At 41.2% G+C, this 13,826-nt stretch overlaps 1 protein-coding gene across 5 annotated transcripts in view; it reads left to right on the top strand.

The window, feature by feature from the left end:
- The window catches only part of TTC23 (tetratricopeptide repeat domain 23), a 123,351-nt gene that overhangs the window by 89,285 nt on the left and 20,240 nt on the right, over positions 1 to 13,826 (top strand). For all 5 annotated transcript variants that reach the window (XM_053581796.1, XM_053581795.1, XM_053581800.1 and 2 more), the window contains one exon: positions 80 to 207. In XM_053581796.1, coding sequence (XP_053437771.1) covers positions 80 to 207 — 128 coding nt within the window. The remainder of the gene's footprint in view (positions 1 to 79; positions 208 to 13,826) is intronic.

Genomic DNA, 13,826 nt, shown 5'->3' with positions numbered 1-13,826 from the left:
AGTAAAAGTGTATTTGTTCTGTTTCCATTTCACATCTGTGCACAGTTTTCAAAGTTGCTGTTCTAATGCTTTTCTTCAGATGTGGCTGAGCAGTACTTTCAAGAGAGCATGGCTCATCTTAAGGATTCTGAAGGGCCAGGGAGAGCCAAATTTTTTTCAATTCAAGATGAATTTTGCCAGTTTCTACAGATGACTGGACAAAAAGAGGTAAGTGAGTTGGATCACAATTGTCTGGCTATTCACTTGAGCAACCCAGTTGATAGCCAAAGGGTTACCCTGTTGGTCTGCAAGCCTTAACTAAACACTTACTGTGTGCAAAGCATGTGCCAGGCTCTGGAGGGACGTTAATAAGGCCAGGTGGCCCCTCTCTAGCAGGTTACAAATACCTGCTCTTAGAAACTATAAAACCAGCCAGGCACGATGATGGCTCACATCTGTAATCTAGCACTCTGGGAGGCTGAGACAGGTGGATTGCTTGGGCTTTAGAGTTCAAATCCAGGTGGATTAGAGCTACACTAAGAGAGAAGGTTGAAGAACACACATCAACCCCGCTGAGGTGAGCTGCAACCCCAAGAATACAAAGAAAAGGGACAAAATCCATCACCAAGCAGACGGGAGTCCCCTCCTCCATGAGAATGGCTCAGAGTGCCCCACAAACAAATGAGCAGTGTTCAAAGGTCCTCCCACTACACTCCACGGGAGAGACCCTCCAAAAATTGGACCTACCTCCCCTACTAGTTCCCTGCCAGTCATAAAACTGTATATATTCTCTACCTGTAATTCTGAGCTCCCAGCACTCCCCCTCCACTCTCACTCTGAGGTCTGGAGGCCTGTCCCCCAGGAGTCCAGATTCTTGGGTGATTTCTCAAGGAGTGTGGACAGGGCCTAGACTGCAGCTGGTCAGTGCTGATTCTGAGGCACGGGAGTGAGGAGAGGACAGACGGCTGAGAGGGAACCACACCAGAGCGGCGGTGCCCTGAGGCGCAGAGCAGCAGCCATTTTGGGCAACAATAGGGCTCAATCCCAGATATTCTGAAGCCACACCCCCTGTCTCCCTGGGCAACCAGAGGAGGCCGGGAATCTTCTCAGGTGGCAACTACCATGGAACAGATCTGGGACAGAAATGCAGGCCCCGCGAGTAAAGGGTTTGCCTAAGGCGGTACCGGCCTGGGTGGAGCTCGGGGACTAGAAATGCACGTGCAGAGCTGGGAAGTTCCCAGGGCAGGCAGACCCAGAGGACCGCTTAACTGAGCCTAAGACACACCCGGCCTTCAGGGGATCGTCAGACAGAGGAAGGCAGGAGGCTAGACCTGACAGCTAACTGAATACAAACCTGCAGGAGCAAAGACAGGGCCTGAGGCGCAGGCTCTGGGTATTCAAAACAGCTTCTCTTCTGCAGGGGAATTTAGCAGTGTCAGAAACAAATTCCCGCAAAGTTGTACTGTTCTGTTCTGTTCTGTTCTGTCAGTAACATCAATCAAGGGTGGGGCTGGAACTGCGTGAACACCCCCCAGCATCCATCAAGCACCTGAGGTTGTCAGGCCTCACCTCTCCCTGCTGGATAGAGGCAGAGTGCAGCGGCCTGGCTGAGGAGACATAGATTTCGTTGTGATTCAGACAGGTGCAAACACCTGGAATATCTGTTCACAAGAGGCAACTGGGTCACAGCCCTGTGGGGCGATCAGTGACTCAGTGTGACAGAGTGCATCAATCTTCCCAGACTAATCTATTTGCTGGGCGGGTCCTCCTGACTCCATGGAGCACCGGAGCAAGCCATATCTGAGTTGTCACCAGACCCCTGCGATCCAGTTGCCAGAGACCTTTTAAACTCACCCACCTGAGACAGCTGCTGACTAAGACAATTGATTTGGACTTTTTGAACTGAGTCAATCGCCTGAGTACTATTCAAATGGTCCCCTGGGTGTGTGGTTGTAGGAAGGTTTGATTTTCTTTTTCCAATTGTTGCCTGAGTGGGGCAGGGTGACTTAATTGCTGGTATTTCTCCACAGCTGAGAGTTTAACCCAGAGTAAGTGTTTCAGTAGGGTCGAACAGAGACCAACTGAAAACAAGACAGAACCACTTAGCCCCACCACAACAAACAGGTCCCCAGTTTCTCAGGCCATAACACTGTACAGGTCCTTGACAAAGCTCCAGGTGAAAAATCAAACGGAGTAAAACAATCATGGGGTGGAATCAGCGGAAAAACTCTGGTAACATGAATAACCAGAATAGATCAAACCTCCCCCCCCAAGGAAAGATGTGGCAGATGTAACTGAAGATCCCATTCATAAACAACTGGCCGAGATGTCAAAAAATTGAATTCAGAATTTGGATTGCAAACAAGATTAATAGAATGGAGGAGAATTTGGAATTAGAAATTCGAGGAGTAATTCAAAAGTTGTCTCAAGAATTTAACGAATTTAAAGACAAAACCACCAAAGATTTTGATGCACTGAAGGAAGAATTTACAGCCCTCAAAGATCTGAAAAATACAGTAGAATCCCTCAGTAACAGAGTGGAGCAAGCAGAAGAAAGGATTTCTGACATTGAAGACAAAGCCTTTGAACGCTCCCAAACTCTGAAAGGGGAAGAGAAATGGAGAGCAAAAACGGATCATTCTCTCAGAGAGCTCTGGGATAATTTGAAGAAGGCTAATATCTGCCTCATTGGAATCCCTGAAAGTGATGAAGTGGCCTTGCAAGGCACAAAGGCCATTCTCCATGAAATTATGAAAGAGAATTTTTCAGACATGCCAAGAGATTCTGAAATTCAGATAGCAGACAGTTTCAGAACCCCAGCACAACTCAATCCCAATAAGACATCCCCCAGGCATATCATAATTAACTTCACTAAAGTTAATATGAAGGTGATGAAGTGGCCTTGCAAGGCACAAAGGCCATTCTCCATGAAATTATGAAAGAGAATTTTTCAGACATGCCAAGAGATTCTGAAATTCAGATAGCAGACAGTTTCAGAACCCCAGCATAACTCAATCCCAATAAGACATCCCCCAGGCATATCATAATTAACTTCACTAAAGTTAATATGAAGGAGAAAAATCTCAAAGCAGCCATACGTAAGAAAGCCATTACCTACAAAGGGAAGAATATTAGAATGACTGCAGATCGCTCTGCTGAAACTTTTCAAGCCAGAAGAGGGTGGTCATCGACTTTTAATCTCCTAAAGCAAAATAACTTTCAACCCTGGATCCTGTATTCAGCTAAACTGAGTTTCATTTATGATGGAGAAATTAAAGACTTTAATGACATTCATATGTTGAAGAAATTTGCCATAACCAAACCAGCTCTTCAGGATATTCTCAGACCTATCCTCCATAATGACCGCCCAATCCTCTACCACAAAAGTAAACTCACTCAGAAACTTTTGATCAAACTCCAACTCCCACAGTGGCGAAAGTATTAAAAATGTCCACTGGACTTTCGAAAAACTCAATACCCAAAATGTTACCAGATTTATCAATATTCTCCATTAATGTGAATGGCTTAAACTGTCCTCTAAAGAGGCACAGGTTAGCTGACTGGATACAAAAACTCAGGCCAGATATTTGCTGCATACAAGAGTCACATCTTACCTTAAAAGATAAATATAGACTCAGGGTGAAAGGATAGTCATCCATATTTCAGGCAAATGGTAATCAGAAAAAGCACCTTGAATAGGCTCGAAACCAACAAAAGTAAGGAAGGATAAGAAGGGTCACTTTATATTTGTTAAGGGTAATACTCAATATGATGAGATTTCAATTATTAATATCTATGCACCCAACCAGAATGCACCTCAATTTATAAGAGAAACTCTAACAGACATGAGCACCTTGATTTCCTCCAGCTCCATAATAGTTGGAGATTTCAACACTCCTTTGGCAGAGTTGCATAGATCCTCCAATTAGAAGCTGAGCAAAGAAATTTTAGATTTAAATGTAACCATCCAACATTTGGATTTAGCAAACATCTACAGAACATTTGATCCCATACTTCTCATCAGCCCATGGAACACACTCCAAAATTGATCACATCTTAGGTCACAAGTTAACCTTAGTAAATTTAAAGGAATAGAAATTATTGCTTGCATCTTCTCGGACCACCATGGAATAAAAGTTGAATTCAGTAACAACAGGAATCTGCATACTTATACAAAAACATGGAAGTTAAATAACCTTATGCTGAATGATAGCTGGGTCAGAGATGAGATTAAGAAGGAAATTGCCAAATTTTTGGAACAAAACAACAAGACACGAATTATCAGAACCTCTGGGATACCGTAAAGGCAGTCCTAAGAGGGAAATGTATAGCACTGCAAGCCTTCCTCAAGAGAACAGAAAGAGAAGAAGTTAACAACTTAATGGGATATCTCAAGCAACAGGAAAAGGAAGAACATTCCAACCCCAAACCCAGTAGAAGAAAAGAAATAACGAAAACTAGAGCAAAATAAAATTGAAAACAAAAAAATTATACAACAGATCAATAAATCAAAAAGTTCGTTTTTTGAAAAGGTCAATAAAATAGATAAACCACTGGCTAACCTAAACAAGAAAAAGAAGTAAAATCTCTAATCTCATCAGTCAGAAATGACAAACACAAAATAACAACAGACTCCTCAGAAATTAAAAAAATCCTAAATGAATATTACAAGAATCTTTATTCTCAGAAATATGAAAATCTGAAGGAAATTGACCAATACTTGGAAGCACGTCACCTTCCAAGATTTAGGCAGAATCAAGTGGAAATGTTGAACAGGCCTATATCAATTTCTGAAATAGCATCAACCGTACAAAATCAAGCCCGGGACCAGTTGGCTTCACGTCAGAATTCTACAAAACCTTTAAAGAGGAACTGGTCCCTATATTACTCAACCTGTTCCAAAGTATAGAAAAAGAAGGAATACTACCCAACAAGTTCTATGAAGCAAACATCACCCTGATCCCCAAACCAGGAAAAGACCCAACAAGAAAAGAAAATTATAGACCAATATCACTAATGAATATAGATGCAAAAATATTCAACAAGATCCAAACAGAATCCAGCAACACATCAAACAAATTATGCATCATGGCCAAGTCAGTTTTATCCCAGGGTCTCAAGGCTGGTTCAATATGTGTAAATCTATAAGTATAATTCAGCACATAAACAAATTAAAAACCAAAGACCATATGATTCTCTCAATTGATGCAGAATAAGCTTTTGATAATATCCAGCATCCCTTCATGATCAGAACACTTAAGAAAATTGGTACAGAAGGGACATTCTTAAACTGATAGAGGCCATCTACAGCAAACCCATGGCCAATATCATATTGAACGGAGTTAAATTGAAATCATTTCCACTCAGATCAGGAATGAGACAAGGTTGCCCATTGTCTCCACTGCTCTTTAACATTGTAATGGAAGTTTTAGCCATCACGATTAGGGAAGAAAAGGCGATCAAGGGTATCCATATAGGGTCAGAAGAGATCAAACTTTCGCTCTTCGCAGATGATATGATTGTATATCTGGAGAACACCAGGGATTCTACTACAAAACTCTTAGAAGTGATCAAGGAATACAGCAGCATCTCAGGTTACAAAATCAACTTTCATAAATCAGTAGCCTTTATATATACAAACAATAGTCAAGCTGAAGAAACAGTTAAGGACTCTATTCCATTCACAGTAGTGCCAAAGAAGATGAAATATTTGGGAGTTTATCTAACAAAGGACGTGAAAGATCTCTATAAAGAGAACTATGAAACTCTAAGAAATGAAATAGCTGAAAATGTTAACAAATGAAAAAACATACCATGCTCATGGCTGGGAAGAATCAACATTGTTAAAATGTCCATACTACCCAACGCAATTTGCAATTTCAATGCAATCCCTATTAAAGCTCCACTGTCATACTTCATAGATCTTGAAATAATAATACTTTGTTTTATATGGAATCAGAAAAAACCTCAAATAGCCAAGACATTACTCAGAAATAAAAACAAAGCAGGAGGAATCATGCTACCTGACCTCAGACTATATTATAAATCAATAGGGATGAAAACAGCATGGTACTGGCACAAAAACAGAGAAGTAGATGTCTGGAACAGAATAGAGGACCAAGAGATGAATCCAGCTACTTACCGTTATTTGATCTTTGACAAGCCAATTAAAAACATTCAGTGGGGAAAAGATTCCCTATTTAACAAATGGTGCTGGGTGAACTGGCTGGCAACCTGTAGAAGACTGAAACTGGACCCACACCTTTCACCAGTAACTAAGATAGACTTTTACTGGATTAAAGATTTAAACTTAAGACATGAAACTATAAAAATACTAGAAGAGAGTGCAGGGAAAATCCATGAAGAAATCGGTCAGGGGCAGTATTTTATGAGGAACCCCTGGGCAATTGAAGCAGCTTCAAAAATACACTACTGGGACCTGATCAAACTAAAAAGCTTCTGCACAGCCAAGAACACAGTAAGTAAAGCAAGCAAACAGCCCTCAGAATGGGAGAAGTTATTTGCAGGTCATGTCTCCAACAAAGGTTTAATAACCAGAATCCACAGAGAACTCAAACATATAAGCAAGAAAAGAACAAGTGATCCATTGCAGGCTGGGCAAGGGACTTGAAGAGAAACATTCTCTGAAGAAGGCAGGTGGATGGCCTACAGACATATCACTGCCCACATCTAAGTCACTCAAATCAGTGTTGCTCAAAAGATGCACCTCACTGTCCCATGATGCCCTTGGAGATTTTAGCAAAGGGACTCTTCATTCTAGGGCCCTTCGATGCCCTTGTGAGGATAGAAAGAGCTGCTCCTTCCTCAAGTATATAGAGCCAGCACCTGAGTGGAACATGGGCTGGACCTCAGCCTTCCATGTGCCCCTGCCAGGTGCCCTGGGACAGGGCACAACCTGCCTAGCCAGATGTGCCAGCCCCATGCTGCTCTCACGCTTTGGTTTCAAACCTCTCACTGAAGGTTCTAGCAGGAGTTGGCCAGCAGGGGCTGGGCCCAAGCATAGTCCCAGAGATGAGCCTGGAGCCGCACTCAGACCATCCCAGATGTAGTCACAGCCTAAGGGGGGTACCACAGGAGCGAAAATCACTCTGCCACAGGTTACGATGCTCTGTGTGAGTTTATCTTCTAGTTGTGCTTTTCTCGTGCTCAAGAACCTTTTCTGACTTCGTATCCCTGTAAGAAAATTTTAACTCCTCAGCCCACTTTGAAGGCCATCACTACCTGCCCCAGCCCCATCTCTCTAGTCCCCTTCACACTTTCTCTGTGGCAGTCAAACGAGTCCATCCATTTGCCCTAAACAGGCTGTGTGCTCCTCCTCCACTCCCAGCTCCCCTCACCCTCTGCTCAGCCCATCTGAGACCCTGGTGATTCTTCACTCATCTCCATTAAGCCTTCCCTGACTATCTGAGACTCTGTTTCATATAAACCCATGAGGCATCGTTTCCATTGTCATCTCGACTTGCCATTTAACTTCCTGCACACCTGTCTGTAGTTTCCCCAGTCAGGCTATAATGAGCACTGAGAGCTTCCTTTAGGAAAAGGAGTCTCTGACCACTCTTCTTTCCATCACTGGCTCCCCAAAGCCTGCCAGATAGTTCCTATGGAAGAGTTGCCAAACTCAAGCTTCCCTCAGTCTAACTTCTTGCTCACAGATGTTGGGAAATGGTTTCCCTTTAGGCAAGTCTGGGTTTGAGTTCTCGTCCATTGTGTATCTCCATGGACCTCACCTGGCAAGTTACACCATCGCTCTGCCTCTTCAGAGATTCCTCTTTCTACCTAAGAAATTGATTTCTACCTCCTTAGCCCCTTTATGTTGTTCCCCCACCCGAGCCCAAGCCCCTAACTCCTATCATTGCCAATAAAAGGATTAAAGAAAGGCCCTGCAAGCCCTTTCTTTTTTTTTTATTGTTGGGGATTCATTGAGGGTACAATAAGCCAGTTACACTGATTGCAATTGTTGGGTAAAGTCTCTCTTGCAATCATGTCTTGCCCCCATAAAGTGTGACACACACTAAGGCCCCACCCCCCTCCCTCCCCCCCTCCCTCCTCCGTCTTCTGCTTCCCCCCCCCATAACCTTAATTGTCATTAATTGTCCTCATATCAAGATTGAGTACATAGGATTCATGCTTCTCCATTCTTGTGATGCTTTACTAAGAATAATGTCTTCCACTTCCATCCAGGTTAATACGAAGGATGTAAAGTCTCCATTTTTTTTAATGGCTGAATAGTATTCCATGGTATACATATACCACAGCTTGTTAATCCATTCCTGGGTTGGTGGGCATTTAGGCTGTTTCCACATTTTGGTGATTGTAAACTGAGCTGCAATAAACAGTCTAGTACAAGTGTCCTTATGATAAAAGGATTTCTTTCCTTCTGGGTAGATGCCCAGTAATGGGATTGCAGGATCAAATGGGAGGTCTAGCTTGAGTGCTTTGAGGTTTCTCCATACTTCCTTCCAGAAAGGTTGTACTAGTTTGCAGTCCCACCAGCAGTGTAAAAGTGTTCCCTTCTCTCCACATCCACGCCAGCATCTGCAGTTTTGAGATTTTGTGATGTGGGCCATTCTCACTGGGGTTAGATGATATCTCAGGGTTGTTTTGATTTGCATTTCTCTAATATATAGAGATGATGAACATTTTTTCATGTGTTTGTTAGCCATTCGTCTGTCGTCTTAGAGAAAGTTCTATTCATGTCTCTTACCCATTGATATAAGGGATTGTTGGCTTTTTTCATGTGGATTAATTTGAGTTCTCTATAGATCCTAGTTATCAAGCTTTTGTCTGATTGAAAATATGCAAATATCCTTTCCCATTGTGTAGGTTGTCTCTTTGCTTTGGTTATTGTCTCCTTAGCTGTACAGAAGCTTTTCAGTTTAATGAAGTCCCATTTGTTTATTTTTGTTGTTGTTGCAATTGCCATGGCAGTCTTCTTCATGAAGTCTTCCCCCAGGCCAATATCTTCCAGTGTTTTCCTGTGCTTTCTTTGAGGATTTTTATTGTTTCATGTCTTAAATTTAAGTCCTTTATCCATCTTGAATCAATTTTTGTGAGTGGGGAAAGGTGTGGGTCCAGTTTCAGTCTTTTACATGTAGACATCCAGTTCTCCCAACACCATTTATTGAATAGGGAGTCTTTCCCCCAAGGTAAGTTCTTGTTTGGTTTATCGAAGATTAGGTGGTTGTAAGATGTTAGTTTCATTTCGTGGTGTTCAATTCCATTCCAAGTGTCTATGTCTCTGTTTTTGTGCCAGTACCATGCTGTCTTGAGCACTATGGCTTTGTAGTACAGACTAAAATCTGGTATGCTGATGCCCCCAGCTTTATTTTTGTTACTAAGAACTGCCTTAGCTATACGAGGTTTTTTCCGGTTCCATACAAAACGCAGAATCATTTTTTCCAAATCTTGAAAGTACGATGTTGGTATTTTGATAGGAATGGCATTGAATAGGTAGATTGCTTTGGGAAGTATAGACATTTTAACAATGTTGATTCTTCCCATCCATGAGCATGGTATGTTCTTCCATTTGTTAATATCCTCTGCTATTTCCTTTCTGAGGATTTCATAGTTTTCTTTATAGAGGTCCTTCACCTCCTTCGTTAGGTATATTCCTAGGTATTTCATTTTCTTTGAAACTATGGTGAAGGGAGTTGTGTCCTTAATTAGCTTCTCATCTTGACTGTTATTGGTGCATACAAAGGCTACTGACTTGTGGACATTGATTTTATATCCTGAAACATTACTGTATTTTTTGATGACTTCTAGGAGTCTTGTGGTTGAGTCTTTGGGGTTCTCTAAGTATAAGATCATGTCATCAGCAAAGAGGGAGAGTTTGACCTCCTCTGCTCCCATTTGGATTCCCTTTATTTCCTTGTCTTGCCTAATTGTGTTGGCTAGAACTTCCAGCACTATGTTGAATAGTAAAGGTGACAGAGGACAACCTTGTCTGGTTCCAGTTCTAAGAGGAAAAGTTTTCAGTTTTACTCCATTCAGTAAAATATTGGCTGTGGGTTTGTCATAGATAGCTTCAATCAGTTTTAGAAATGTGCCACCTATGCCTATACTCTTCAGTGTTCTAATTAGAAAAGGATGCTGGATTTTATCAAATGCTTTTTCTGCATCTATTGAGAGGATCATGTGATCTTTATTTTTGCCTCTGTTAATATGGTGGATAACGTTTATGGACTTGCGTATGTTAAACCAGCCTTGCATCCCTGAGATGAAGCCTACTTGATCATGATGAATGACTTTTTTGATGATAAGCTGTAATCTATTGGCTAGGATTTTGTTGAGAATTTTTCCATCTATATTCATGAATGAGATTGGTCTGAAATTCTCCCTTTTTTTTGGGTCTTTTCCTGGTTTTGGTATCAGGGTGATGTTTGCTTCATAGAATGTGTTGGGGAAGATTCCTTCTTCCTCAGTTTTTTGGAATAATTTCTGCAGTACAGGAATAAGCTCTTCCTTGAAGGTTTGATAGAATTCTGGAGTGACGCCATCTGGACCAGGGCATTTTTTAGTTGGAAGCTTTTTTATTGTTTCTTTGATCTCAGTGCTTGAAATTGGTCTGTTCAGGAGGTCTATTTCTTCCTGTCTAAGTCTAGGGAGAGGGTGTGATTCCAAATACTGATCCATTTCCTTCACATTGTCAAATTTCTGGGCATAAAGTTTCTGGTAGTATTCAGAGATGATCTCTTGTATCTCTGTGGGATCAGTTGTTATTTCCCCTTTATCGTTTCTGATTGAGGTTACTAGAGATTTTACTTTTCTATTTCTAGTTAGTCTGGCCAATGGTTTATCTATTTTATTTATTTTTTCAAAAAACCAACTCCTTGTTTCATTAATTTTCTGAATGATTCTTTTGTTTTCAATTTCATTGATCTCTGATTTGATTTTGGATATTTCTTTTCTTCTACTGAGTTTAGGCTTAGATTGTTCTTCTTTTTCCAATTCCATAAGATCTCTTGTGAGATTGTTGATGTGCTCTCTTTCTGTTTTTCGAATGTAGGCATCTAAAGCGATGAATTTTCCTCTCAAAACTGCTTTTGCATTATCCCAGAGGTTTTGGTAGCTTGTGTCTTCATTGTTGTTATGCTCAAGGAAGTTAATGATTTCCTGTTTTCTTTCTTCCTGCACCCATCTGTTATTCAACAGAAGATTGTTTAATTTCCATGCCTTTGGGTGGGGTCGAGCATTTTTGTTAGAGTTGAGTTCCACCTTTAGTGCCTTATGGTCTGAGAAGATACAAGGTAAAATTTCAATTCTTTTGATTCTGTTGATATTTGTTTTGTGTCCCAGGATATGATCAATGTTGGAGAATGTTCCATGGGGTGATGAGAAGAAAGTATATTCTTTATCTTTGGGGTGGAGTGTTCTATATGCGTCTATCAAGCATAGTTGTTCTAGGGTCTCATTTAAATCTCTTATATCTTTGTTTAATTTCTGTTTAGAGGATCTGTCCAGCTCTGTAAGAGGTGTGTTAAAGTCCCCTGTTATGATGGTATTATCAGATATCATATTGCTCAGACTGAGTAAGGTCTGCTTCAAGAATCTGGGAGCATTTAAATTCGGTGCATAAATATTTAGAATTGAAATGTCTTCTTGTTGTATTTTTCCCTTGACCAATATAAAGTGACCATCTTTGTCTTTTTTGACTTTAGTTGCTTTAAATCCACATGTATCTGAAAATAAGATTGCAACTCCTCTTTTCTTCTGAATTCCATTTGCCTGAAAAATTGTCTTCCAACCCTTGACTCGGAGCTTTAATTTGTCTTTTGAAGCCAGGTTTGTTTCTTGCAGACAGCAAATGGATGGCTTGTGTTTTTTAATCCAGTCAGCCAATCTATGTCTCTTCAGTGGGGAATTCAAGCCATTAACATTTATGGAGATAATTGATAAGTGTGGTAGTATTCTATTCATCTTATTTGGTGAGAGTCCATTGCTTAGTTTTATCTTTTGCATCAGTGTGGAGGTTAGGTTCTGTCCTTTGATTTCTGACTCCTTACTTTGCTGCTGATCCATTGTGGTGATCAGTGTGCAGAACAGGTTGAAGTATTTCCTGTAGAGCTGGTCTTGTTGTGGCGAATTTCCTCAATGTTTGCATATCCGTAAATGATTTGATTTCTCCGTCAATTTTGAAGCTTAGCTTAGCAGGGTACAGAATCCTGGGCTGAAAATTGTTCTGTTTAAGTAGATTAAAGGTAGATGACCATTGTCTTCTTGCTTGGAAAGTTTCATTAGAGAAGTCTGCGGTCACTCTGATGGATTTGCCCCTGTAGGTCAACTGGCGCTTACTCCTGACAGCTTGCAGAATCTTTTCTTTCGTCTTGACTTTGGACAGGTTCATCACAATGTGTCTTGGAGAAGCTCGGTTAGAATTGAGGTGACCTGGGGTCCGATATCCCTCTGAAAGCATTGTGTCAGAATCTTTGGTGATGTTTGGGAAATTTTCTTTTCTTTTTTTTTTTATTGTTGGGGATTCATTGAGGGTACAATAAGCCAGGTTACACTGATTGTAATTGTTAGGTAAAGTCCCTCTTGCAATCATGTCTTGCCCCCATAAAGTGTGAAAAAAACCAAGGCCCCACCCACCTCCCTCCTTCCCTCTTTCTATTTCCCCCCCATAACCATAATTGTCATTAATTGTCCTCATATCAAAATTGAGTACATAGGATTCATGCTTCTCCCTTCTTGTGATGCTTTACTAAGGATAATGTCTTCCACGTCCATCCAGGTTAATACGAAGGATGTAAAGTCTCCATTTTTTTTAATGGCTGAATAGTATTCCATGGTATACAGGGAAATTTTCTTTTATAATATTCTCTAGTATGGCTTCCATTCCTCTGGGGCATTCTTCTTCCCCTTCTGGAATTCCTATAACTCGTATGTTGGAACGCTTCATAAAGTCCCATAATGCTGACAGTGAACGTTCTGCTTTCTCTCTCTTCTTTTCTGCCTCTTTTACTGTCTGAGTTATCTCAAGAACTTTGTCTTCTACCTCTGAAATTCTTTCTTCTGCATGGTCTAACCTGTTGCTGATACTTTCCATTGCATCTTTAAGTTCCCTAATTGACTGTTTCAGTTCCTTCAGGTCTGCTATATCCTTTTTATATTCTTCATATCGTTTATCTCTTATTTGATTCTGTTTTTGGATTTCCTTTTGGTTATTTTCCACTTTATTAGCAATTTCCTTCATTGTTTCCATCATTTCTTTCATTGTTTTCAGCATGTGTATTCTAAATTCCCTTTCTGTCATTCCTAACATTTCTGTATAGGTGGAATCATCTGCAGTAGCTACCTCATGGTCCCTTGGTGGGGTTGTTCTAGACTGGTTCTTCATGTTGCCTGGAGTTTTCTGCTGATTCTTCCTCATGAGTGATTTCTTTTATCTGTTTCCTTGCCCTAATTTTCCTTTCACTTCCTCTTGCTCTTTAAGTTCTTGTGCCTGTGGAAGTTGTGGGCGGGTTTAGACGAATTGAACACACGCGACCACTTGCCGGTTTTCCACTGTTTTAGTCCTCCTCTTGGGGTCCAGAAGTCTCTTGCTGAATCCCTGTATCCTCATAGGAGTGATGATAGGCAGTTCCCACCAGCCAGAGCTGCCTGGAGTCCTATCTCCCCAGACTCACGGTGCCCAGATGCAAGGAAGCTGTTACTCGGCCGCCATCTTCCCTGCAAGCCCTTTTCATCTGCAGAGCACCGTGGGGACACCTGTGGGGCTGTGCTGGGGGCAGCACCTTCATGCTTAATTGGCAGTTAAATTCAGCATTCATTTTCTGAAACTGTAACTGTTCCTTCATGTAGAAGACCGTGGAATAATTTCTGGA

The sequence above is a fragment of the Nycticebus coucang genome, chromosome 2 (genome assembly GCF_027406575.1).
Source record: "Nycticebus coucang isolate mNycCou1 chromosome 2, mNycCou1.pri, whole genome shotgun sequence".
Taxonomy (NCBI): Eukaryota; Metazoa; Chordata; class Mammalia; order Primates; family Lorisidae; genus Nycticebus; species Nycticebus coucang.
Note: the sequence above shows the minus strand (reverse complement) of the source record. Positions and strands in the feature narration are given on the sequence as shown.